Here is a 26977-nt window from a genome sequence, read left to right on the forward strand (position 1 = left end):
TATCCATCCTCTCCCCTCTTCCCAAACTTCTCCCCTTTACAAACCTCTCCCAGGCCAAGCATTTCAGAAATGATGACTGAATTAAACTTCATGGCCTGGGACCTGAGGGATAGAGAAGATCTGACAGTGGATCTAGTTCTATGTCTGTAGCTTTCGTAGGATTTAGCCATCATATTCTAGTCCACGCTCCTCATTTTACCAGAGGAGGAAATTGAGGCCCAGAAAGAGGAAGGGACTTGGAAATGGTGGAGTCTATTCGCATATGAGCTCCTTGAAAGCAGAGTTTTTACTTGCTTTTGTATCCTCAACACCCTGTACAGTGATGGTTACACATTAAGGGAATAGCCAATGGAGTCAGGATTTAAACTCCCGTATTGTGGGTCCAGGGCAGCTGGGTGGCCCAGTAGATAGGGAGCTGGGCTGGGAGTCAGGAAGACCTGATTTCAAATCTAGCCTCAGACACTTATTGGCTGTGTGGTCCTAGGCAAGTCACTTAACCCTTTTGCCTCAGTTTCCTTACCTATACAATGAGCTGGAGAAGGAAATGGCAAACCACTCCAGTATCTTGGCCAAGAAAACCCTAGATGGGGTCATGGTTGGACATGACTGTGACTAAAATACAGTAAAAAATTGTGAGTCCAAATCCATTGTGCTCCTCTTCCCTCCCACTCTGTGTGTTTCTGGGGGTTGGGGCCAGCAGTATGGTGCAGTGGAAAGAACCCTGGACTCTTTCTAATGTCAAGAAAACAAACTCAGCACTGAAAAACTGTTACCCCACACACATCATTTCCCTCTTCAAACTTCGCTTTCCTCTTCTGTCAAATGAGAAGAATGATACTTTCCTTCCAGAAAAAGATTTGAGGAAATCACTTCATAAACCAGAAAAAGCTGTAGAATTGTGAGCAGTCATCTGATATTGTAACTCTGGGTGTGGGTCTAAGGCTCTGGGCGAAGATGCGTGTGTGTGTGTGTGTGTGTGTGTGTGTGTGTGTGTGTGTGTGTGTGTATTCTCCTGTGAGCTCAGGACCAGGACAGAACACTTGGAAAGGGGGTCTGATGGGATTGGAGGCAGGAAGACCTGGTTTCAAATTAGCTTATGACCTTTTGTGCCTCAGTCTCCTCATCTGTAAAATGAGGGAGTTAAGATTGACGGTCTCCAAGGTTCCTTCTCTTCACTGCGCCCCCTCCCCACCCCCAGTCAATACTCAGGTGTGTGGCTCAGGTGCCTCCTTTCCCTGCTCTGCTCCTTTGGGGAGAGAATTGGGGCAGCCATGAGTCCATCACCACTCCCATCCCAAGCTACTCACCTCCTGGATTTGCATAGCCACTTTCCCTATAAGCAAAGTCCTCAAAGGTCAGAGTCAGGGGTTGTCCCTTCCCACTGCTCCCCCCCTTTAGGGAAGGAAGGATGGGACTCAGTTCAGAGGAGGGGGTCTCAATGAAGAGGAGGAAGGAGGAGCTTAATGAAGAGGATGGGGCATCAGGGAAGAAATGGACTCAATGATGGAGATGGGGGGCCCAGAGAGGGGGATGGTGGCTCAGTGAGAGGAGTAGGGGCTTAGCCAGGGAAAGGGGGACTCAGTAGTAGGACAGGGCTCAGTGAAGAGGATGGGGATTCAGTGGGCAGGATACAGAGCTCACCAGTGCCAAGTTAGGGCTCGATTCGGCATACAGAATCTTTGGCTGTTGGGAGTTCCTGAGGTGATGAGCTTAGGGAAAAGCCTCTCTTACATTTTGGTCCTTCTCTGCCTCCCTCTGACCTTCTCACTGACAGGGGATATTAATGTTCTCTGACCTTCTCACTGATGGAAGACATTAATGTTCTTTGACCCTAATTCGTGCCACATGATAGAGCTAGGCTGAAATTGGGATTTGATTCCTTCTAATCCTTTAGAGTAGGGCCTCCTTCCTTTCTTCCCAGCTCCAGTTGAGGGCCCAGGGCTATAGTCCAGAGGCCCCCAGTCTCACATGGCTTTGGCCTTGGCCCTGTGCCCACTTCTATCATGCCTGTTTTCCCAGGCCAATGGTGTATCTAAATTGGGTCTGGGGGCCACAGGGGCTGGGCTTGGGACATTTTTGGTGTGTGTCTCAGGGCTGATGGGGGCTGTGCCCTAAATGTATCTGCAGCTAGGGGCAGTGGAGGGGGACTGGCCCAAGATTTGTTTAGGAGTGATGAGGGCCAGGACCAGGGTATGTTTGGGGGTGTTAGGCCCCAGATGTTTGGGGGAGGGTGTGAAAGGCTCTAGTCAATAGTGGGTTTATAATGTTTTGATGAAGGACCATGCTCAGGGCATTTGGGGTATTATTAGGGATTGGGGGACAAGACAAAGAGATTTGAAATGTGTTTGGGGGCAATAGGGGCTGGGCCAAAGGCCTCCCTTCCTGGAAAAATTTGGCTACAAGTCAGGCAGGCAAATGTACTGGTGACCTCCCCTGTGCTTGGCTGCTTGGCGGTACACAAGGCTCTCACCATGGAGACTGGCCCAAACAGGACCTGCTGCTCCTCGTGGTTATTCATACCCCAGCCCGTCCCTCTCCCCCCCCACCTTGTCTTCTCTCTTGTCCTCCTGACCCTCACCTTATGTTACCTTTGCTCTCTCCTCCTCCTCTCCCTTCATCTAGTCTCAAAGCTGGAAGGGAGCTGGGACGTCTCTAGATCAGCCTCTAACCCATGCAGGAATCCCTTGTACACCATCCCTGACAGGAAGTGATCTGGCCTTTCCTTGAATAGCCCTAGTAATAGAGAACTCACTGTCTCACAAGGCAGCTCACTCGGTTGCTTGTTAACTCCGATTGGTCAAAAGTTCTTCCTTGGGTTGTGTCCACCCAAGTGAGGCAGGGGCCCCTACAACACTGGGATCATCAGTCCGAGAACCAGCCCGAACCCGAACCCCGCAGGCACATCCCGGTCCTCTGCTGCGGATCCTGGGGGTGGTACACAGAGTGGATGTCACTGACCCTTGGGTCCCAGCGGCCAAGGCCATGAACCTGGGATCCCTCTGTCCCCAGCCTCTGCCCTATGAAGCGTGGGGCTCCCTCTGAGTATGGGATGTCCCATCCCAATTTGTGGAGCCAAGCGTTTCTTTCCTTTCCAGACAGGAGCCCCCTCCATATATTGGGCCTGGGGGAACCTGAGCACTTTCTCAACGCAAGTCAACCAACATTTCTCAATCCTTTACTAAGTGCCGAGCATTTTCCAAAGCAAACTTGAAACAGTACCTGCCCTCCAGAAGCCAGAGGCTTGGGGGAGGGCAAAGCCGAAATACAACAATTCCACAGATAAGTAAAGTGAAAGCGTACACACAAAGAATGCAAAGTAATTGCCAAAGACAACAAGTAGGTACTTTGTAGCTGAGCTTATCCGGAAAGGTTTTTTATTAGAGGAGGCACCAGAGCTAAATTCTGGAGAAAGCTAGGGATTCTAAGAGGCTGAGTGAGGAAGGACTGCTTTCCAGGGAGAGAGGACACAGCCAGGGCAAAGACATGGAGGTGGGAGACAGACGGTTGTGATACTAATAACTGCTTTCAGAGCTACTTTGTAAGGTGGACGATTCAAATGCCGTTGTGTGCATTTTATAGGTGAGGGAATTAAGGCTCTGAAGGGAGAATTAACTCAACCAATGTTTATATAGTCAATGTGTCAGAGCAGTGACATAGAGTGTGATTTATAATAATAGCTAACGTTCATATAGCCTTTACTATATGCCAAGCACTGTGCTAAGCCCTTTACAATTATCTCATTTGATCCTCACAACAACCCTGGGAGGTAGGTTATCCCTATTATTCCAAATGACCAGTCATCCCCATTTTGCAGATGAGGAAACTGAGGCAAACAGAGATTAAGTGACTTGCCCAGGGTCACACAGCTAATATGTGTCTCAGGTGGGATTTGAGCTCAGGGCTTCCTGACTCCAAGTCAGGGATTCTATCCATTGTATCCTACCTGCCTTAGCCTAAGTCTAGGCCAGTTGCCTCTCATCTGGCTGTTCTTAGTCTCCATGTTGGATGAACTTGGAGGGTGTGGGTAAGCTTTGACCCTCTCCCTTCTCCCAGGAAGCCAATAGATGACATGGGATCATAGAATTTAGGGCCAGAAGGATGACTTTAGAGGTTATCTAGTTCAACTCTTGCATTCTACAGATGAGGAAACTGAGGCCCAGAGAGGGAAGTGATCTGCCCAAGGTCACACAGCTTGTAAGGTGAAGATGAGCAAGCTGGAATACATGGACATCTGGTACCACTGACAGCTGGGTTCCTCTCCCCTAACCTGCAGGAAGATGCAGCAGGGGAGCAGCTGTGTAGGGGGACCTGCCAACCACAAGCTCAGCCCCTCCAGGTCTGAGACTTGATCCCTGGTCTTCACACTTTCCACCTGGCCCCACACTAGTCCTTTTTCAATTGTTAATTTGGAAACAGAAAAAGAGCCCGAGGGGAGGTAACTGGAGCACCTGTGCCCTACCCCCTACCCCTGCCAGGGGAACTGGGTGTCTCTGCCAGCCCCCCCCTTCCCTGATCATCAAGGACACTGCCTGACCAGCTCTATCCCTGCCCAGAGCTGGATGGGTGGCCATAGAGTGAAAGCAGGAAGGTAGCCAAGAGATCATCAAATCCATCCTTTTCATTTTACAGCATGAGAAACTGAGGCCCAGAGAGGGGAGACACCATGTTCAAGGTCACACAGGTAGGAACAGAGCTGGGATTCCAATCCAAGGCTTCTGTTTCCAAATGCTGTGATCTTCCCTCTCCACCCCATTGTTTTCCTAGTCTTTGCCTGACACTCTCAATGATATGGTCTCCTCACTCTTTGAAGAGTCCCCGCTGGGGCGGGCAGCTGAGGAAGAGGGCACCGTTGTCCTGATCTACTCCTGCTAGGTCTCCCTGCCAACTTTCTCCCCACATCCTGCCCCCATCTGCCTCTCTGGAGCCAGTAGGCACCCCTTAATTGGATTAGCCCCTTTCTGGGAATGCAAGGGGTGGGGGGTGTTGGGTACAAAGTAGAAGCAGGTGACTCGTCTATCTACTTGTCTATCCACTTGAAGAGACAGTTTCTCAAGGGCCAGGACCAGAAGAGAGGGTGGCAGACGTAGCTCTGGTAGAGGAGGAGAAAAACGGCAGGGAAAGGAGAGTCCCCCTGACCTGAGTCACATCTTGACTCAGTCTGGCTGTATACTCCTGCTTCCTAGATGTAGATACAGGATCCATCCGGGCAGCTAGGTGATGCAGTGGATAAAGCACCGGCCCTAGATTCAGGAGGACCTGAATTCAAATCTGAACTTAGACACTTGACACTTACTAGCTGTGTGACCCTGGTCAAGTCACTTAACCCACATTACCTCGCCAAAAAAAAAAAAGATAGATAGATGATAGATAGATAGATAGATAGATAGATAGATAGATAGATAGATAGATAGATAGATAGATATGGGACCCATTGCCTACAGGATTGGGTACAGGACAGATCCCTCACATGTCCCCTATGTAGAGCAGGCATTTTGGAGGCAGAGGATCTGGGTTCAAAACTCACCTCTACCACTGACTTGATGATTACTTAAGTGACTCACAAGTCACTAACTTCTCTGGGACTCAATTCCCTCATCTGTAAAATGAAGGCATTGGATTAACTGACTTCTACTGTTCTTTCTGGGGATCCTATCATTCTGTGGTCTGATGCTCTGGCCCTGGGGAGAGAGTTGAACCTTCCCCCTGCCCTCCTGCCAGGCGGCTCACATGACATAAATTGTCATATGACCAGAGGTCACTCCATCCTGCCCCCTGCCTTTTCATGGGGCAATAGAAGAACCTTTTCTCTGGTGACTGCAGCAGTTTCCAAAATCCTCAGGCACACAAGGTTGGGACTCCTATCCCCATCGTCTAAATGAAGAGCCCAAGGCCCAGAAAGAGAAGGGGACTTATCCAAAGTCATCCAGAATCAGTGGCAGACCTGGTTCCCTTGCCTCATAATTCAAGCCTCTTGGAGGCTAAGGAGGGTCTGTGGTCCTCGGGTATGGGGGCAGGAACACTCCCTTCGGTTTCTCCTATCCCCAGTCACCTGCCTTCCTTTCACAAAGTTCTCTCGAGCTTACCTCCATTTCCTCCTAATGTTTTTGCCAGAGAACTGGTAGGCAGAGACCCAGATGGTTCCCTCCTCAGAGGGTTGACCTCCTCCCCCAAACCTGAGCTTCTGCCCCTAGTGAGAAGCCCTCATGTGGCAAGAAGTTGTGCTAGGCCTTCGGACCCTCCTTAGACCCCAGATGAGCCCAGGGAATGAGAGACTCGGGAGTTGGCAGTGCCCTCCCCACTTTGTGCCTCCTCCCCACCCTGGTGCCTCCCAGAACTAAGGCTAGACATGTCCTTGATAGGCCACTGGAAACTTGAGGAAGCCTAATTCCATGTACTGGGGGGGGTGTCCAGCTGGACCTGTTGGCACAGGGTCTCTTGAAGCAAGAAGAAGCCAGGGCAGGCTGTAGACAGACCTCATGCTCAGAGACTTAGAACAGAGAACATCAGAGCTAGGAGAGGCTTTGGAACCCAGAATGTCAGCTAGGAGGGGCCTTAGAACCCAGAATGTCAGGGCTGAGAGGGGCCTTAGACACATGATGTCAGGGCTCGGAGGGCCCTTAGAACAAAGAATGTCAAAGTTGACAAAGCCCCTTAGAACACAGAATGTCAGAGCGAGGAGGGGCCTTAGAACAGTGTCAGAGCTGGAAAATTCCTTATAGCATAGAATGTCAGAGCTGGAAAGAACCTCAGGAGAGACAATGTCAGATTTGGAAAGGTCCTTAGAACAGAGAATATCAGATCTGGAAAGAACCTTAGAATATATAGACTGTCAGATCTGGAAGGGACCTTGGAATAGAGAATGTCAGAGTTGGAAGGGGTCTTAGAATAGAGAATATCAGATCTGGAAAGGACCTTAGAATATAGACTATCAGAGATGGAAGGGACCTTGGAACAGAGAGTGTCAGAGTTGGAAGAGACCTTAGAACACAGAATATCAGAGCTGAGAGGGACACTAGAACACAGACCATCCAAACTGAAAGGACTTTAGCCCAGATTTCGGAATTAGACTGGACCGTGTAGTCCAGTTCCTTCATTTTATAATAGGGAAAAGGAACCCCAGAGAGGAAGAGCAACGTGACTAAAGTCACCCAGCTAGTTAGTGGCAGACACAGGACCAGAAACCAGGTTTTCTGCTTCCCAGCCTCAGGCTCTCTCCCCTGCACAGAGCTGCCTCCTATTTCCTGGCCCAGCCCCCAGAGGCTCCCAGCATCCCCTGTTCAACCTCTGTCTTGCCCCCAAACACTGCTGTTGCAAAGACTCTCTCCTGCATGAATTATTAATTGAGCCCCAAGCCTTCCCTGATCAACACTTAGTCCATTAACCCCTTCTAGGGCAGCTGAGCCAGCCCTAGCCCTATACCCCTCTTCCCATCCCCCAGCAGGTGGCCAGGGCCTGGGGTCTGGGTCAGATGTAATGGAGATCTGGGATCTCCTCACTGAGCCTCTCTTTTAAAGGCAATGGGTGTCAGGGAATGAGCTTTGGACCGACAGTCTGAAGACTTGGGTTCTAGAACTGCTAATGCCACTGACTCAATGTTCCTTTCCTGCACAATGAGGAAAATGATCCTTGCCTCTCTCCAAAATCTATGGCCTTTTCCCACCTTAGGTGAAGTAGGCCAGGCATAGAGAGTTTGAGTAGCTAGGTGGTGCAGTGAAGTCAGGAAGACCTGGAGTCAGGGAGACCTGAGTTCAAATCCAGCCTCAGACACTTAGCAGCTGTGTGACCCTGGGCAAGTCAGTTAAGCACTGTCTGCCTTGGTTTCTTCAACTCTAAAATGGAGATAATAACAGCACCCACCTTGCAGGTTGTTGTGAGGATCAAATGATATATTTGTAAAGTGCTTAGAATAATGTGTGGTAAATAATGGGTGCTAGATAAGTGCCGCTATTATTATTGTTGTTATTATGATCTCTCACAGTCACACAACATGCCATCTATAGAACAAGTGTGCAGACACTCCATTACCTCCCATGAGACCAGCTGCATAGATCCCCATCTCTAAGCCCATCATCCCCACCCCCAACAGGGAATACTCCCCAACTGTCTTCCAAAGGGTTTTGCATGTCATTTGCAGGCAAATCTATATATTGATGCCAAATAACAATAGCTTCCATTTCCATTATGCTTTAAGGTTTTACAAAATTGCATTTCTCCGGACAGTCCTGAGTAGTAGGTATTTTAGGTATTATTATCCGCATTTTACATAGAAGAAAACAGGTCCCTAAAGGGCAAGTGACTTGCACAAGGTCATATAGTAAGTTTCTGAGCCCATGTCTCCTGATTCCAGGGTTGGTGGTATCCTTTCTGTCACTTCCCCTACCCACCTCGCCCTGAAGTCATCTTACTTTCCAAGAGCCTTGCTCCCTGCTTCCTATTCCTGGCTTGTCCCAGTCCTCTGTTGTTCCTCAGCGAGGGCGCGCGCGCGCGCGCACACACACACACACACAATCTCCCTGTCCAGCATTAGCTCCTCCTCGGTCTCAGCACCCCGATCACTTTCCTGCCTGTCAACACTAGCTGCTATTCTCTTCGATCCCTGTGAGAGACAGAAGAGGGCTGAAATGTCCCATATTTGGGGTGGTTTTACAATCTGTCCCCTCCAGGTCTCCCCTATCTAATCTCAGACTCTGTGGGCTCAAGTTCTGCTGACAGGCAGCATCTGAGCTCCTTGGAAGTGACCTCAACCTTTATCGGGCCTCAAGGTGGAATCCAGGGAAAGTGCGGTGGGAGGAAGGGAGATCTCTCATCCAGAACCTGAGGGTAACAGAGCACAGGCCACCCTCTCAGATATAGGAAGGCAAGAGGGTCAGGCAGCAGATTCTGAGAATCCAGGTATCGGGGTCCTCCGTGGATATGGGGAGGTAGGAAATGAGAAAAGCCTGAGCCCAGGAGGCAAGTAATGGGGCTTTGTTAACTATGTGACCTTGGATAAGTTGTCGCTCTTCTCTGGGTCTGCTTCCTGCTCTCTGACAGTTGTGGGCTTAGATTGGGTTACCTTAAGGTGCCTTCCAAGTTGAACTGTTCTGTGTGTTGTATGAGCTCTGGGGAGTGTCTGTTTTTCTCTGGGGCAGTTTGGAATTCCTCTGTCCAAAGCCCTATGGGAATCGAGGTAGGAAGAGCTGAATTTCTTAGCAGTCTCCAGGAAGTGCCAAGGTCAGAGTAGGGTCCATGTCCACCAAGAGTGGGGGAAGTCAGAGGCAGAACCAGCAAAAGCCGAGAGGTTGGAACAGCAAGAATATCAGGATCAAGATGATTCTATCAGTGAGTGGATAGAGGGCAGGGGGACCATTGGCACTGCCCTTGGCTAAAGTTATTTGGAGAGGAAGGGTGGTGCAGTAGAAAGGGAGTCTGGAGGTCTGAGTTTGAGTTCCATCTCTGACTCTTACATGCTGTGGGATCTTGGAGAAGTCACTTCCCCTCTCTAAGACTCAGTTTCCTTAGCTGTGAAATGGGGGTGATGATCCCTTCACTGTCTCTGTCCCAAAGTGGTTGAAGATCACATGATTTGGGGTCAGTATTTTAATGATTGTTCTTGTGATTTTAGAGTTGGAAAAAAGCCACGATCTACTCCCAAGCTGGAAGAGGTGAGAAGCCCAGAGCTGATGGTTGTCAGGGAGCCCTCAGGGCCAAGTGTGTGGTGCAGAAGATAAGGTCAGGAAAAAGGAGTGTGGGCTAGACCTGGGCAGACTTCCCACAGGAAGTGGCACTTGAACTAGGACCTGGAATGAGGGGGAATTAGCTATGCAGAGAGGGAGAATTCCTGGCCCATTCAGCCCTCTGGTTTCCCTGTGACAGCCCCTCCAGTGCAGCCCACTGACCTAGGAATATAGATAGGATGGTGTGACCTTCAGCTTTCTCCAAGGCAGAGTCTAAATAGAAATTTGAGTCCTTCAAGCAATCTTGTAGGATGAAAATGTACAGAGAATCTCTCCCCCCCCCCCGCCCCAAACAAGAGAGCAAAAAGTGTAGGGATATCAAAGTCCCAAGTGTCACATAGACAGTCCTGAGGCTTAGGATATAGACTGAGTTCTTTATTTGTACTTCTGGTGCTATCTAGAACCCTGGTTCCATTGCAGCATTAATTCTCTTCATGATGTTAGTGGTAAGATTCTGGGTCTGGGTTCTACATCTTTGTTAGCTTTGGGCTCTTAGTCTTTCCTGAGTTTGGATTCTGGGTCTTTGCTGGGGTTGGTTCTAGGTCTTTGTTAGGTTTAGATTCTGCATCCGTGCTGTTCTTGGGTTCTAGATCTTTGTTGGGCTTCTAACAGTCTATGTGTGATTAGTCTATTTATTTTCTATGCAAGAATTTGAGTTCTAGGTCTTTGTTGAAGTTTTAATTCTAGGTCTTTGAAGGTTTTGGGAATTTTCCTGGCCTTAAATTCTGGGGTTATGCCAGCCTTTTAGGACCTAGGTCTTTAGTTGACTTTAAGTTCTAGGTCTTTGTTTGCTTTTGAGGATCCAAGTTTTGCTTCTTTGTTGGGTCTTGATTGTAGACATTGGCTGGAGTTTGGTTCCAGCTATGTGACCCTGGGTGAGTCACTTAACCTAGTTTGCCTCAGTTTCCTCATCTGTAAAATGAGCTGGAGAAGGAAATGGCAAAACCATACTCCAGTATCTCTGTCAAGAAAACCCGAAATGGGATCACAAATAGTTGGACATGACTGAAACGACTCAGCGACAACAAATCTTATTAGGAAGTTTTCCTTTACACTGACCCTAAATCTGCCTCCCTGTACCTTCCGCCCATTGCTCAAAATTCTGCCTTCTAGGGCAAAGCTGAAGCCACCCCTCTTCGCCATGCTCAAAGACAAGTGAAAATGCAAATCCCTCCCCCTCACTGGGTCTTGGTTCCCTTATTCTTATTCTTCTTATTTTATTTTTTTTTTAGTGAGGCAATTGGGGTTAAGTGACTTGCCCAGGGTCACACAGCTAGTAAGTGTCAAGTGTCTGAGGTTGGATTTGAACTCAGGTCCTCCTGACTCCAGGGCCAGTGCTCTATCCACTGCGCCATCTAGCTGCCCCGCCAGTTCCCTTATTCTTAAAATGAGTGGTCTGGACTGGATGCCCTTCAAGGTCCCTTTCCATTCTAAACCTTTGCTCCTATGGTCCCAGGAATCTTGTGTTGTTGTTCATCCTGGACCAATGACATCATGAGGGTGATGTCTTAACTTGCACGTGAATTGGATTTAAGTGAGGCAGAGCTGCTCAGAGTCATCAGCCTCACTCCCTGACGCAGCTCTACAGGCTTCTTCCTTCCTATATTGTCTACATCGCCTCCAAGCCACTGGTGCATTCCCTGGCCTAGCCCAGTGTGATTCTGGGTCCCTGCCTGAGTGTCCTACAGCTCCTGTAAAGAGCTTATTGACAGGCACTGACTTGACCCAGTGAATGGCCACCACTCTTTCCTTGTTCACACCCCTTGGGCCAGACTAAAAGCACTAAGGACTTGCCGAGAATACTCCCTTTTATACCAGGTACCTCCTAGAAACTACCAAAGTCATAGGATTTTTATAATCACAGAATCTCAGAGCTGTAAGGGACCTCAGAGGGTATCTGGTCCAGCCTTCTACCAAGTGTGGACGTTTCCTCTATAGCCTCCCTTTCTCCTCTGATGGAACACCTCTCCCTGTGGGGAGCTCACTACCTCCAGAGACAGCCCATTCTGATGTAAGATAGCTCTGATCGTCAGGAAGTTCTTTCTTATATGGAGCTGAAATCTGACCTTCTATAATCTCCTCCACTCTACTCTCTCCCCTCTGCCCCCCCCCCACCCATCCCATTGGTCCTAGTTCATAGGATCATCTTAGGATGCTAGAGCTAGAATAAACAACCTCCTTTGCACGGTCTGGTAAAATCACTGACTTCCTTCAAAACACAGCTTCTGGGTACCATCCCAAACACTAGGTCTTTCCTGATCCCCCTCAGCTCTCTTCCTCTTGGAATGACTTTCTCTTTACTTGCTCGTCTGTGTTATATTCCCCTCAGTAGAATGTAAGCTCGTTGAGGGCAGGAACTGGTACATTTTTGTCTTTGGATCCCTAGCTCCGAGCTGAGTGCCTGGCGTATACTGGGTGCTTAAAACATGCTTGTGGAATTGAATTAAATCCCAAGTCTAATTTTGCAAAGGAAAAAAACGAGGACACAAGGGAGGGGAAGTTCTGCTGTCTGGGGTGAAGCAGAGCATGCCGGATGTCTCTTTCCTATGACAACTCATCAGATAGTAGAAGACAGTAACCATGTTCCCCTTGAATGGTCTTCAGGTTGAACCATCTTACTTTGGTTGTTAACACACTACGGGTGGCGGGGGGAGGAAAGGAGACAGGGATGGACGCTTTCACTGAGTACCTCTCAGTGTGGGTGAGGGCATGGAGAGGCAACAACATGCTTCCCATGGAAAAAAGTCATCTGGGAGAGCCTTGCAGTTGGGGAATGTGTGTAAGAAGGAGGGGGAGAGTAAGGACAGGACTGAGAAGGGTCTCAAATGCAAGGTTAAGGAGATTGGACTTTGACTCATGGGTAACAGGGAGCCATGGGAGGTGTTTGAGCAGGGAGTAACGTTGTCAGAGTTGGGTCTTAGGGCCCATTACTGGAACTGTGTGGTCAGGATAGATGGGTAGGAGTGTGACTGGAAGCAGGGGACCTGTTAGAAGGCTGATAAAGTAGTGCAGGGGAGAGACCATGAGGCCCTGAATTAACTTGGGAAGAGGGAGATGTAGGGATTTAGTGACTGGAGGTTGGGGCAGGGCAGGGATAAGAGGACTCAGTGGCTGGGTCTTTCTTCTCCTGGGGGGTGGGAGTGGGGTAAGGCAGAGGGTAGGGTGTATGTGTGCGGGGAGCGAGGAAGTACACTAACCCAGTCATGCCCTCAAGGCTCCTCCTCTTTCCTCTCTCAGGAAGGAGCCCCCCAGGGGCCAGGCTCTGCAGTGCCCGTCAGTGACGCTGACAGATGCCGAGGGGGGGGGGGAGCGGGAAGGGAGAGGGTTGGTCACGTGCTGCAGCTCTGTTTGCCATATTTAGAATCGCTAGATCAGGAGAAACATCTCCTCCCGGCCCGGCAGCCAGGATTCTTGGAGAGAGAGAGAGACGCACACAGACACATACAGTCAGAGAGAGCAAGAGACAGGAAGATGCCTGAAGGGAGATATGGTGCTTCCTGGGGCCTGGGTCACCCCCCCCCCCAGCCCAGCTATGTGTCTAACCTGAGGTCCACCTTCCAAGGCAGGACCCCTGGATGAGGAGGGGGGTGGGGCAAGCCCTTGTACAGACACAGAAACCCAAGTGGACATCTAGAGGAGGGGCTAGGGCCTGCACCCACCTAGAGGGGACTGGTATAAATAGAGGAGGGACACAATGAGGCAAGAGCTCATGGATTCATTCCCTGGCTCTGCCGCTCACTGGACATATAGCTTCATTTGAGCCACTTCCCCTCTCTAGGTCAGTTTACCCATCTGTAAAATGGGAATGATGGTGATGCTTACTCTCCCTAACCCCTAGGACTCTTGAAAGGAAAGTGCTTTGTGAACCCGAAGCACCACAGAAACAGCAGTTGTTATTTTAACCATCGTCACCTGACCCAATAAATAGACTTAAACCAGCCTGTGGTATGAAAGATCATAAAACCGTAGCTCTGAAGCTGGAAGAGGCTCCAGAAACCTTCCAGTCCAACTTTCTCATTTTTACTGAAGAGGAAACTGAGACCCAGGAAGATTTGCCCTAGGTCAGTCAGTCAATAAACATTGGTTAAAACCTACTGTGTAGGGGCAGCTAGGTGGCACAGTGGATAAAGCACCGGCCCTGGATTCAGGAGGACCTGAGTTCAAATCCGGCCTCAGACACTTGACACTTACTAGCTGTATGATGCTGGGCAAGTCACTTAAGGCTCATTGCCCTGCAAAAAAAAAAAGGGGAGGTGGGGAGGAAGAACCTACTATGTGCCCCGCACTGGGCTAAGCACTGGAGATTAAAAAAAAAAGATAAAAGACAGTCCCTCCCTCAAGGAGCTTACAATCTAATGGGGGAGAAAACATGCAAACAACTATGTGTAAACAAGATATAGACAGAATAAATGGGAGATAATCAATACAGGGGTGGTGCTGGCATTAAGGGGGAGGGGAGATAGGAAAGACATAGAAGTTGGGATTTTAGTGGGGACTTCCAGAAAGCCAGGGCAGCCAATACATGGAGATGAGGAGGGAGAGCCTTCCAAGTATGGGGCACAGCCAAAGAAAATGCCCAGAGCCCAGAGATGGAGGGTCTTGTTTGAGGAAGAATGAGGAGCCAATGTCACTAGATCACAGAATAGGGGGAAGGGGAGTAAGATATTAGAAGAGTGGATGATTGGATAGGTCAGGTAGAGCTTGGAATACCAAATGGAGAGGATTTTGTACTTAATCCTGGAAGTGATTGGGGAGCCAATGGAATTTGAGTCAGAGGGGTGACATGTTCTGACCTGTGCTTCAGGAAGATCACTTCGGGGGGTGTGTGTGGGGGGAGCAGAGTGGGGAGAGACATGAGGCAGGCTGACCCACCAGTAGCCAATGCAGTATAGTCCAGGTGGGAGATGATGAGGACCTGCACCAAGGTGGTGGCCATGTCAGAGGAGAGAATGGGGTGTATACAAAAGATGTTATGAGGGTAAAATTCAACAGGACTTGGCCACAGCTTAGAAGGGGCAGGGTGACAGGAGTTGCGGTGCCACAAAGGCAAGATTTGAACCCGGATCCTCTATCAGTTATAGAATGGAAGGCATGGGTTATCTTATCCTAGTCCCTTGGGCTTGGTTTTTGTTTCTTTTTTTGTTTTTTTTTTCCAGGCCTTCTATGTGAGTTAGACCTCTGAGGTCATGAAATTCTGTGCTTCTGTTTCAGATTCCCTTTTTTTTTTTCAGGATAAATGCTCAATTTTTTTTTTTTTAAATGTATGAGGTATTTTATTTTTTCCGTTAAGATTCCCTTTTTTACTGATCAGTGACTTAAGGAGGCAGCTAGAAGGGGAGAGGGAAAGGATTTCTGCCACCCTCCTAGGGGCAGATGATGCTGTCCTATGCGCACTGTCTCAACCTTTGCTCCCTACTTTCTGGATGGAGGAAATACCTAGGCCTTAAGCCTAGGCCCCCAAGAATATCCAGATGGGGCAGGCCCAGCTTCCCCAGAGGAGCATCCTTTGCTTCCCTCCCACGCCCCTGACCTCTTATTTCAGCCAGTTTCTGCTGCTGGCAAGCTGCCCAGGCACAGGGGCATGGTCACCCCCAGCAACCACCAAATAGCTTGAGGGAACAAGCATCCTTACATGCATGGTGCCTACTGTGGGGAGGCAGTGGGAGGCAGTAGGAGTCACGGGCTGGGCTGTCTGAGAACCAGTGGCTAAAGGGACCTTATCCTTTTGTAGATAAGAAACTGAGGCCCAGAGAGGAGGTTAATGACTGGGCTAAGGTAAAATAAATACTAAGGAGGCAGGGTCAGAATTAGAGTCCTTGAAAATTATATCAGAAAATAAAACATTGAAATTGGAAGGGGGCAGCTAGGTGGCGCAGTGGATAAAGCACCGGCCCTGGATTCAGGAAGAACTGAGTTCAAATTTGGCCTCAGACACTTGACACTTACTAGCTGTGTGACCTTGGGCAAGTCACTTAACCCCCGTTGCCCTAACAAAACAAAACAAAAAAAAGAAATTGGAAGGGACCTTGGACCACCATAAAGTCCCTCACTTTACAGATGGGGAGGATGAGTTCTATAAAAGTGAAGTCACTTTAATTGGGGGGAAAATAAAATATTTAAAAAATTTTAAATGAAGGCATTTAACCAAGATCACATGGTTAGAGTCAACAGCCTGGAACTGGTAATCATGATTTCTTGTGTCTGCACACAACCAGTTCTGACTAAGGAAATGACTATATACTGTAATGGATAGGGAAATGGATTTAAATTCAGGAGAGACCTGGGTTTAAGTCCCACTTCTAACCCTTACTAGCTCTGTGCTTGCTTCTCTGAGCCTCAATTTCCTCATCTGTAAAATGAAGATAATTCCTATACTATGTACCTCACATGCAAGGCTGTGCTAACAAATGTTTAACGACCAACTTGCAGGGCACACTTTTAAGTTTAATCTGCATTATTATCAACATTTTCCCTATTGCTTTCTTAAGTCTAGACTATCAACAAAACAATCAATCAATTTATAGCATTTGCTGACCTCTAAGGAGTAAAAGCTCACACTGAAAATTTAACAACGGGCTTCCCAGGGAATGGGGCTCAAATGAGATTACGTATGTAGAGCACTTTGTAAACTGCTACACAAAGTGTCCCAAAAGTCTCAGTGCAAGCTAGTGTCATGTAGACATAGTCTTAGGACCATCGTGTCACAGGCTTGGAACTGGTTACTGTTGTTGAAATTTTCAGTCTTATCCAACTCTGTGACCCCATTTGGGGTTTTCTTGGCAGAGATACTGGAGTAGTTTTGCCATTTCCTTCTCCAGGCCATTTGACAGATGAGGAAACTGAGGCAAACAGAGTGAAGTGACTTGTCCAGGGTCACACAGCTGAGATGGGTCTTCCTGACTCCAGGCCCAGTGCTCTATTCACTGAGTAGCTGAAATCAACTCCCTTATTTTAAAGATGAGGAAATTAAGGCTGGATTAGAGAAAGTGTCACTCGGGTAGTAAGAGGCAGAGCCCAGATTTCATTATCTGTTCTTCAACTCCAAATCCAGGAGGCCTCTTCTTAGGCTGGTGTCTTGCATTAACATAACCCTAAGAGCACAGAGCTGTGGGGCAGCTAGGTGACAAAGTGGATAGAGCACCAGCCCCGGAGTCAGGAGTACCTGAGTTCAAATCCAGTCTCAGACACTTAACACTTACTAGCTGTGTGACCCTGGGCAAGTCACTTAACCCCACTTGTCTTACTAAAAAAAAAAAAAGAGCATAGAGCTGTAATTGGAACGACCTTTCAAGGCTATCTCATGTAACCTCCTTATTTGAGAGATGAGGAAAATGAAATCCCAAGTGGTTGAGGGATTTGCCCAAGCTCACAGAGTGAGTTGTCAGAGTTTGAACCCAGGTCTTCCAACTCCAGATTTTATACTGTTCTAGAAAAGGAAATGGAATTTCTCCCCTTGCCCATCTTCCCATGCTTAACTGCCCAGAGGAAATTGGAATTAGAGTTGGGGCTCCAGCTGGGGTCTTGAGGGGCTTAGGGGATGTGTGAAATCTCTCACCTAGAATTTTTTTGGGGTGAGACAGTTGGGGTTAAGTGACTTGCCCAGGGTCACACAACTAGTGTTAAGTGTCTGAGGCCGGATTTGAACTCAGGTCCTCCTGACTCCAGGGCCAGTGCTCTATCCACTGTGCCACCTAGCTGCCCCTTTCACCTAGAATTTGAAAATGACTAGTCCCAGATATAAGGTGGCAGGAGGGTCAGGGAATGGGGTAAATTCTGGGCTGTGAATCTGGGGGTCTGGGTTCTCCTCTTTGGGTGATGGGAGTTAGTATGAAGCAATGGAAAGAGCCTTGGAATAAGAGGCAAGAGACCTGGATCTTGGTCCCAGCTCTTCTACTGACTCACTGTGTGACCTTGGCTAAACCCCTACCCCTCTCTGGGCCTCAGTTTCCTTCTTTGTTAGATGGATAACATCTAAGATCCCCCCCACTCTCTTTGTTCCAGTACCTCTAGCAGTGCATGGGGGGGGCAGCTTTGCATTCAGGATTGGCTAGCTGGATCCTGGGGGGCAGGGTCCTTACAGCTCAGAGATCTTGTATTCCCACGTGTGCCCAGTCTCTTCCCTTTCTGTCCTGGGAATGAGCTGAGCGGAGCCGCAGGACAGCTGGTTAATTATTGAAGGACCAGCTTAGCTGAGCCGGCTCCTGCTCCTGCTCCAGTTTTCTCTGTGTCAGCACTGGTGGGGGCAGGCTAGGAAGAACTCCTGGTGGGGGGGGGGAGGGGACCCAGCCTCATGCACTTATTCATTCATAGCAAGCCTACCTGGAAAAGGACTAGATGACCACGAGGGTCCCTTCCAGACTTGTGGGCACAGGAGGGAATGAGACCCATGCAAAGATCTCGCATCCGACCCATCCTGCCCCCCTGACTTACTGGTTGTATGACCTTAGGTCACTCACTTCTCGATGGACCTAAGTTTCCACCTAGAATTGCCAGTCATTGTTATTTCAGCTCTGACAACGGTGTTCTAAGGCCCTTCCCAGTTCTGATATTCTATGTCCCAAGGGTCCTCCAGCTCCGACCATCTATGTTCTAAGATCCTTTCCAGTTCTGACACCCAGTGTCCTGAGGCTCCTTCCAGCTCCCAAATTCTACGTCCTAAAGTCCCTTTCGTCTTTGACTGTCTATGTTCTAAGGTCCTTTCTAGCTCTGAATTCTATTTTTCAAAGGTGCTTTCTTAGCTCTGACATCCTTTGATGTAAAGAGAAGCTCCCCTAACAATGAGAGTTATCTCAAAGTGGGATAAGCTGGCTCTGGAGGAGTGGGATTCTCCTCCCTTTGGATGCCCATTCTGGAGGGATAGTATAGAGAAAATTCTGGTTTGGGTACAGGTAGGATGAGGCAGCCTGGGGATCCCTGCCAGCTCTGAGTTAATGATTCGGCATCACTTTCAGGTCTGAATCCTATGAATAGACCAAGTTCTCTGACATCAGAGGAGGGACGATCAGGATAGACTTCCTGGAAGAGGTGGTGTTTGAACTGGGTCTCCAAGGCTGGGAAGGTTTTACTCAGATAGCTATGGGCTAGGAAATATACAAAGTATTGGGAACATTCAGGATACAAAAGACTTTCCCAAATTAACAACCTCCTTTGGCGACCCTCAGGGCTTAACTCATCCTTCACACACACTGGGACATCTGGAATCTCACTTCCTTCCAAGGGGAGGCAACATGGTACAATGGACAGCGCACTAGCTCTAATTCAGAGGACTTGGGTTCAAATCCTACCTGTGTGGCCGTAGGCAAGTCACTTTACATCCCTGGGCCTTGGTTTCTTCTTTTGCAAAATGGAAGGACTGGACTAGATGCCCTCTGGCGTCCCTTTCACCTCTAGGTCTATGAGCCTGTGGTCCTTAGATTACACTGAAAGTTTATCTTCTGGAGGAGAACAGCTATAAGTCACTCAGAGGGATGGGATTTGCCCTCAACTCCCTCTTCTCTATTCAGCAAGCATTTATTAAGCACCTATTGTATGCTAGGGCATTGTGCTTCTCTCACATTAGACCGTGAACTCCTTGAGGGCAGGAACTATGGGTTTGAGGGTTTTTTGTTTTGTTTCTTGCCTTTCTTTGTATCCTCAGGGATTCACAGTACCTGGCACATAGTAGGTTCCTAACAAATTCTCATTGACTTGACTGGTCTAGGTGTTAGGGATACAAAGACAGAAATGAAATGGTTCCTGCCCGCCCTGTGCTTCCTGTAATGTATGAAAAGTTTGAGAGACATAATTTCTGGGTAATTAATCCTTTTACTAATTGTCATTCTTCTCATTCATTGTTAACCTATCTGAGTTGATTGCCACCTGTTGGGAACACCCAGTCTTCCAAGGGCATATGAGCATCAATAAGCCATCAGGCTCCATCTTTGGTTCATGAGAGACAGCCATATGACCATCCTTTAATCAGTCAATTAATTGCTAGACATAATTAATACAATGATTAATTACCCAGAAGTTATATCTCTTGAACTTTCTGGGAGCTCACATTCTAAGTAGGGGAGATACAAAGAGGAGGGTTCGTCCTTCTGGCAGGTGGAAAAATCAGCTGGTACTTAGGAGAGACCTTGTATAGGCAGTGACATTTGAAGTGAGCCTTCAAAGGAACTGGAAGTTCTAAGAGGTAGAAGCAAGGGGGTCGAATATTCCAAGATGTGGCAGACAGAGAAGATGGAATGTCACGTACAGTGAAAAAGCATCTGGACCAGTTTAGCTTGGAACGAAGAACTGCATGAGGGGGCAGAATGTGAAATCAGTCCAGTAAGGAAGGATCCGGGTAGCAAAGGACTTTAAAAATGCCAAAGAAAAGAGCAATAGGGAGCTTGTACAGTTTCTTGAGCAGAAGAATGTTGCGGTCAGATATGTGCTTTAGAAATACCAATTTGGGAGCAGCTAGGTGGCGCAGTGGATAGAGCACCGGCCCTGGAGTCAGGAGGACCTGAGTTCAAATCCAGCCTCAGACACTTAACACTTACTAGCTGTGTGACCTTGGGCAAGTCACTTAACCCCAATTGCCTCACTAAAATAAAAGAAAAAGAAAAAAAAAAGAAATACCAATTTGGCAGCTGTGTGGAGGATGGCTCAGAGAGGGGAAAGTCTGAATGCAGGGAGACCTATTAGGGGGCTAACTACAATAGTCCAGTTAAGAGGTGATGAGGATCCAGGCTAGGCAGTTGCCGTGTGAGTAAACAGAAGGAAGCAAGTGTTGAGAGATGGGTTTTTTTTTTCAGTGAATAAGAATTTCTTTTCTCTCTCCCAACTCCCCTTCCCAATCCCCACTGGGGAGAGGAAAAACAACTCAACAGATATGCACAGTCAAACAAAACAAATTCCTGAATAGGTCAAATCTAAAAATGCCTGCTTCATTCTGCACTCTAAGTCCATCACCTCTCACCTGTCAGGAGAGTGTACCACTTGTCATCACTGATCCCTTGGAATTATGGGTGGTCATTAAAACATGAGAGATGGTGGGCAGCTAGGTGGCCCAGTGGATAGAGCACTGGCCCTGAAGTCAGGAGGACCTGAGTTCAAATCTGGTCTCAGACACTTAACACTTACTAGCTGTGTGACCCTAGGCAAGTCACTTAACTCCAATTGCCTCACGAAAAAAAAAAAGAAAAGAAAAGAAAAACATGAGAGATGGGATCAGCAAGATTCCCAACAGATTGGACAGAGCGGGATGGCAGAGAGTGAAGAGTGGAGGATGATTTAAAAGTTGCAAACTGAAAGGACCCCAGACAGAAGTGGGGCCATTAAGAGTAGGGGCGTTGGGGCAGCTAGATGGCGCAGTGGTTAAAACACCGGCCCTGGATTCAGGAGTACCTGAGTTCAAATCCGGCCTCAGACACTTGACACTTGCTTGCCGTGTGACCCTGGGCAAGTTACTTAACCCCCATTGCCTGCAAAACAAAACAAAACAAACAAAAAAAAAAAGAGTAGGGGCATTTCCACCAGACTGTTGGTGAGGAAGACTGGAGCTGGGGAGAGTGACTGTGAGCTGTCTGCTTAGAGAATCCAAGGAAGAAAATGCAAAGAGGGAATAGAAGACAGCCCAGGGCTCAACCACATATAGAGTGGGGGATAAAGCTGCAATGACAACGGGGTAGTATCAGATATGCAGGAGGATAAGCAGGAGGGAGCAGGGACACACACAGAGAGAGAGAGAGAGAGAGAGAGAGAGAGAGAGAGAGAGTGTGAGGGGGTAATCAGTTAAGTGGGTGCAAAGAACCAAGTGACTGGGAAGTGAGAAAGTGAAAGCAGTGAGTACAGATTTCTTTTTTCTTAGAGATTGTCCTTGAACAGGATGTTCAGTAGAGGATGATAACATGAGGGGATGGTCGATCCAAATGAAAGATGTTTTTCTGGGAAGGGGAAGCTCTGGCCTTGTTGGTAGGTTGCAGACAAGGACCTGATGGATAAGGAGGCATTAAAGATAAAGTCGGGGGCGGCTAGGTGGCGCAGTGGATAAAGCACCGGCCCTGGATTCAGGAGGACCTGAGTTCAAATCCAGCCTCAGACACTTGACACTTACTAGCTGTGTGACCCTGGGCAAGTCACTTAACCCCCATTGCCCCGCAAAAAAAAAAAAAATGAATAAAATGTTTAAAAAAAAAAAGATAAAGGGGGAGGGCAGCTAGGTGGTGCAGTGGATAAATCACCACCCTGGATTCAGGAGGACGTGAGTTCAAATATGACCTTAGACGATTGACACTTACTAGCTGTGTGACCCTGGGCAAGTCAAGGGTTAAACTCATTGCCCTGAAAAAAAAAAAAAGATAAAGGGGGCAGGGAGTTCTTTGACACTCTGGGTCTCCCTACACAACTTTCTCTAGCAAGGGCTCTCTTTTGTCTTTGTTCCTTCATCTTTTGAGTTTGGGAAACTTTCAGATTCTTCTGGAATGTTATCATATGAATTCACTGATATAAGCTATGAATCCATTTGGCATTTTATTTTGTAAATATCTATACAGATAAAATCCACCTACTGTCAAATTTTATTGGCCTGTTCTAAAATGGTGGCACCTTTTTGTAGGTTGATCATGTTAAAAAAATTAAGGTAGGGTTTCATTCTTTTTTGTCATTGTTGCTTCTACCCTAGTATTGTTGTTCCAGCTTTCTCTCTCTGGAAATTACTTTGCAAATGGCTTTATGTATGTCATGTGTTTATTCATCACTGTGTCTTTCTCCCTCCTAGTACAATGGATTGTTTCTCGTGGGTTGGGCCTAATTGTCTTTGTGGCCTAGCATAGTGCTTTATACATAAGTGACTGATAACTGTTGAAGCAAATTAAACTGAGTTGCAGATGACACACAGCAGATCTGGGACCTTGACCTATGCCTTCCTGCTTCCAATCAGGCCATTTGGGGGTGGCCCTGTGGGGATTGGGGAGCCCAAGCTTCTCTCCATCCTTCATCTTCCCCTGCTGAAGTTCCCTCAGGGACTCCCCACTGCTGAGGGGTCTGGACTGCTCTCCTGAGCCTTCCATGAGCTGCCCCCACTTTCCTGGCCTCATTAGCTGCTCTCTTCTCCCCACCTCAGTAAGCCCTTGAGTGCTCTCGGGCCATTCGGTGGCCTGACCTTGCCCTGTCCCGCCATTGTTTTTTCAGATTCTTGCTGGTCTTTAGCTGTCTGGTACTGTCAGTGCTGTCCACCATTCAGGAACACCAGGAGCTTGCCAATGAATGTCTCCTGATCTTGGTGAGTATGTTGGGATGTTGGGAGCCCAACAGCAAGGAACTGGAGCATGGGCCGTGGGGACGATGGTATCAACTTGTGGTGGGACCTGGTTCTATCCCTGGGCATCAGATTCCATGGAAAATTCCTCCCAACCTGGTCAAGTCTCCAGCCAAGGGTGTGAGTTGTGATCAATGGAGCTGGAGGAGGGTGGCAGTCATTGGCTCTCATTCTCCATGAGCTTGCCAGGTCCTGGTAGGAGATGCGCTATCCCTCTCTCCTTCCCTGACTTCACATTGGGATATGGCAGACACGGGGTGGTGGTTGAATTTAGGCTCCCAAGATCTGGATTTTAATCTGCGCTTCACTCCCCTGGGCCTCAGTTTACTCATCTATAAAATGAGAGAGTTGGACTGCATGACCTCTAAGGACCCTTCTGGCTCTAGATTCTACGATCTTCTCCGAAGGGAGCTTGGCTTGCTCTGATTTGCTGACGGTCCCAAGGACACACTGCAGACCCTGACTTGTTTCTCCAGGAAATAGGAAAAGGGGAAGTGGTCTTTGGTCTATCACGTCCTCCTTGGGGAGAGACAATTTCCCACAGTGTGCCCCTGTGCCTAAAGACAGGCTTTGTCTGTGGATATTGGAGCAGGGTGGGGAGATGGAGGGAGGGGCCAAAGAAAAAGCTCAAAGGATTTGAAGTCAGAGGACCTGGGTTCATATCCTGACTTATGAGCTGTGTAAACTTAGACAAATCACTTAACTTCTCTGGGCTCGAGTTTCTTCATCTCTTTAATAATTATGGCTTAGCATTTATATAGCACTTTAAAAAGATCTCATTTGGTCCTCACAACCCTGGGAAGTAGGTGCTATTATTATCCCCATTTTGCAGTTGAGGAAACTGAGGCAGACAGAGGTTTGATGGCAAAAGGAGTGAAGAAGAATAGAGCCGCATGGGGAGGTTTCTCTGACGATGCAGAATTTTGGTCTCGGGGTTGAACCCCTGCAGGACAGAAGCTTTGAGCAGGGAGGGTGGGGACTGGGGAGGAATTGAACAAGAGCGCGGACAGGAAGATAAAGAGAAGCTGGAAGAGGGGGGAGGCAGAGGCCAAGAGAGTCTGACAGAGCTAATTTGGATTCAGTCTCCCGGGGTGGGAGATGATCAGCTGTGGTCCCCTCCTTTCTACTCTCTCATTGGAGTCTTTCTCAAATTTCTGGACACAGAGCAGCCAGACTGAGAGGGAGACCTAGCTCTGTCTCCAGAGACCATCCCCCCTCCATGCTGGGGAGGCAAGGGAGACTCAGCTAGGATCTTTAGAAGCCCCTGGTTGGACGGAAAGACAGCCCTGCCCTCAAGGAGCTCCCTGACGATGAGGAATACTGGGGAGCCCCTCTGTCCCCAGGGACCCCCCCAGCCAGAACCTTCAGGGGGCCCCTAAGCTGGAGAGGAAATACATCTCTGTCTTCAGGGAACCTCTAGACTGTAGGACACCCCTTAGTGTGAGGCAGGGAGAGGTGGACCTCCCCTCAGAGGTCCCCCATCTAGAAGTGGAAGTGGAGACAGAGCCCCTGCCTTCAGGGATCCCCTTTGAGGGAGACAATGGGCCAAAGACACCCAAAGACCCGTTTAGTCCTAAAGAAAGGTCAGTCCTTGGCCCCAAGGACAGGGTAGGGTAGAGATCGAAGGTCAAGAACTGGGCACGAGAAAGATGCTCCCGGCTCCTCTCCCCAACTAGACCAAGCCCTTTCCTCCCCACAGGAGTTCGTGATGATTGTGGTGTTCGGCATGGAGTACATCATTCGCGTCTGGTCTGCCGGCTGCTGCTGCCGCTACAGGGGCTGGCAGGGGCGCTTCCGATTTGCCCGGAAACCATTCTGTGTCATAGGTAACTGATGGCTCTGATCTCTGACCCCTGACCCTAGTCTTGACTCTTGACCTTAACCATGATTCTGATCCCTGACCACGAGACCAGACCATCCTTACTTTTGGCCCAAACCCTACCCCCAACCCTTTCCCCAACGAACACTAACCAGGAGGACTTTAACCCTGACCATAAGCCCCTTCCCTCTCTTTCCCTGACAACTCCGTCCTAATTTGTGATAAATGACCTCTGACCCCAATCATGAGCACAATGGGGACTATGTTGGAGGCCTCAGGCCCAGTAAGGAGATACTCTGCGCCCCCCCCCATACCTCCCTTTCTTCTCCCCATGTTAGACTTCATCGTGTTCGTGGCCTCGCTGGCTGTCATTGCGGCTGGTACCCAGGGGAACATCTTTGCCACATCTGCCCTGCGGAGCATGCGCTTCCTGCAGATTCTGCGCATGGTGCGCATGGACCGCCGTGGAGGGACCTGGAAGCTGCTGGGCTCTGTTGTCTATGCACACAGCAAGGTGCTCAGTGGGCCCCACCCAATGGGGCCTTGGGGGTGGGGGTCAAACTGTACAAGACAAGGGAAGAATGGAGCTAGCTTTGGTGGGAAATTAGGGCCTGGCATTCTAGCCTCACCTCTGACAATTACTTATTGTCTTAAAGCTAACCCTCCTCCCTCCCCTCCCCTCCCCTCCCCTCCCCTCCCCTCCCCCCCCCCCCCCCCCCCCCCCCCCCCCCCCCCCCCCCTCCCCTCCCCTCCCCTCCCCTCCCCTCCCCTCCCCTCCCCTCCCCTCCCCTCCCCTCCCCTCCCCTCCCCTCCCTTCCCTTCCCTTCCCTTCCCTTCCCTTCCCTTCCCTTCCCTTCCCTTCCCTTCCCTTCCCTTCCCTTCCCTTCCCTTCCCTTCCCTTCCCTTCCCTTCCCTTCCCTTCCCTTCCCTTCCCTTCCCTTCCCTTCCCTTCCCTTCCCTTCCCTTCCCTTCCCTTCCCTTCCCTTCCCTTCCCTTCCCTTCCCTTCCCTTCCCTTCCCTTCCCTTCCCTTCCCTTCCCTTCCCTTCCCTTCCCTTCCCTTCCCTTCCCTTCCCTTCCCTTCCCTTCCCTTCCCTTCCCTTCCCTTCCCTTCCCTTCCCTTCCCTTCCCTTCCCTTCCCTTCCCTTCCCTTCCCTTCCCTTCCCTTCCCTTCCCTTCCCTTCCCTTCCCTTCCCTTCCCTTCCCTTCCCTTCCCTTCCCTTCCCTTCCCTTCCCTTCCCTTCCCCTCCCAGACCACAAATGTAAGTACCATAGCTTGGGTCTGAACCCACATACTTTAATGCCACATGTGACAGCCTTTCCACGGAACTTTGCTGTGGGATTCCAGACAAATACATTCAATTCTCTGAGCCTCAGGTTCCCCATCTATCAAATGATAGGAATAGGACTAGTTGATCTCTAAGCTTCCTTCCACTTCTTTTTTTTTTTTTTAGTGAGGCAATTGGGGTTAAGTGACTTGCCCAGGGTCACACAGCTAGTAAGTGTTAAGTGTCTGAGGCCGGATTTGAACTCAGGTCCTCCTGACTCCAGGGCTGGTGCTCTATCCACTGTGCCACCTAGCTGCCCCTCCTTCCAGTTCTATGACTGTAACACTCACCCCAGAGTCAACAGGTCTGGTTTGGAGGACTTGGTGTTTCCTTCTCTACAATGGGGAAGGTGAGCCTTGGCCCTTCCAGTGAGTTCTCCACAGAGAACAAAAGGGGAAGCCTTAGAGCTCTTTGAAGTAGGACTGCCACCTGACTCCCAGATAGTGGTTGCAGTGGAGGGAAGGGATGAGGCACCTCCCTGGGCAGGACCTTGAGCTGCTCCCTGCCTTTTGCAGCAGTCTTCTCTGTGGGCTAACCATCTGATCCCTCTACCCCAGGAGCTGATCACTGCCTGGTACATTGGTTTCCTGGTCCTCATCTTCGCCTCCTTCCTTGTCTATCTGGCGGAGAAGGATGCCAATTCTGACTTCTCTTCCTATGCAGATTCGCTATGGTGGGGCACGGTATGTCCTCCCCACCCCTCCCCTGGCCCTTCCCACTACCTGCCCCCAAGGGCCTCCCTGACCACACCCTAAGGAAATAGATCCCCCCCCCCCCGTGCGCTTTCATACCTTGAAGTGACCATGTCTTCCTTGTGGCCACTTCCTCAAG

The 26977-nt window shown here is 49.1% G+C and overlaps 1 protein-coding gene across 1 annotated transcript in view; it reads left to right on the plus strand.

Annotated features, from left to right (window-relative positions):
* The window catches only part of KCNQ4 (potassium voltage-gated channel subfamily Q member 4), a 72061-nt gene that overhangs the window by 20301 nt on the left and 24783 nt on the right, over window positions 1-26977 (plus strand). The window contains exons 2-5 of the mRNA XM_043998388.1: window positions 22875-22965; window positions 24701-24827; window positions 25159-25334; window positions 26704-26829. Of these exons, the coding sequence (XP_043854323.1) occupies window positions 22875-22965; window positions 24701-24827; window positions 25159-25334; window positions 26704-26829 (520 nt within the window). The remainder of the gene's footprint in view (window positions 1-22874; window positions 22966-24700; window positions 24828-25158; window positions 25335-26703; window positions 26830-26977) is intronic.

Source organism: Dromiciops gliroides, chromosome 3 (assembly GCF_019393635.1).
Source record: "Dromiciops gliroides isolate mDroGli1 chromosome 3, mDroGli1.pri, whole genome shotgun sequence".
Taxonomy (NCBI): domain Eukaryota; kingdom Metazoa; phylum Chordata; class Mammalia; order Microbiotheria; family Microbiotheriidae; genus Dromiciops; species Dromiciops gliroides.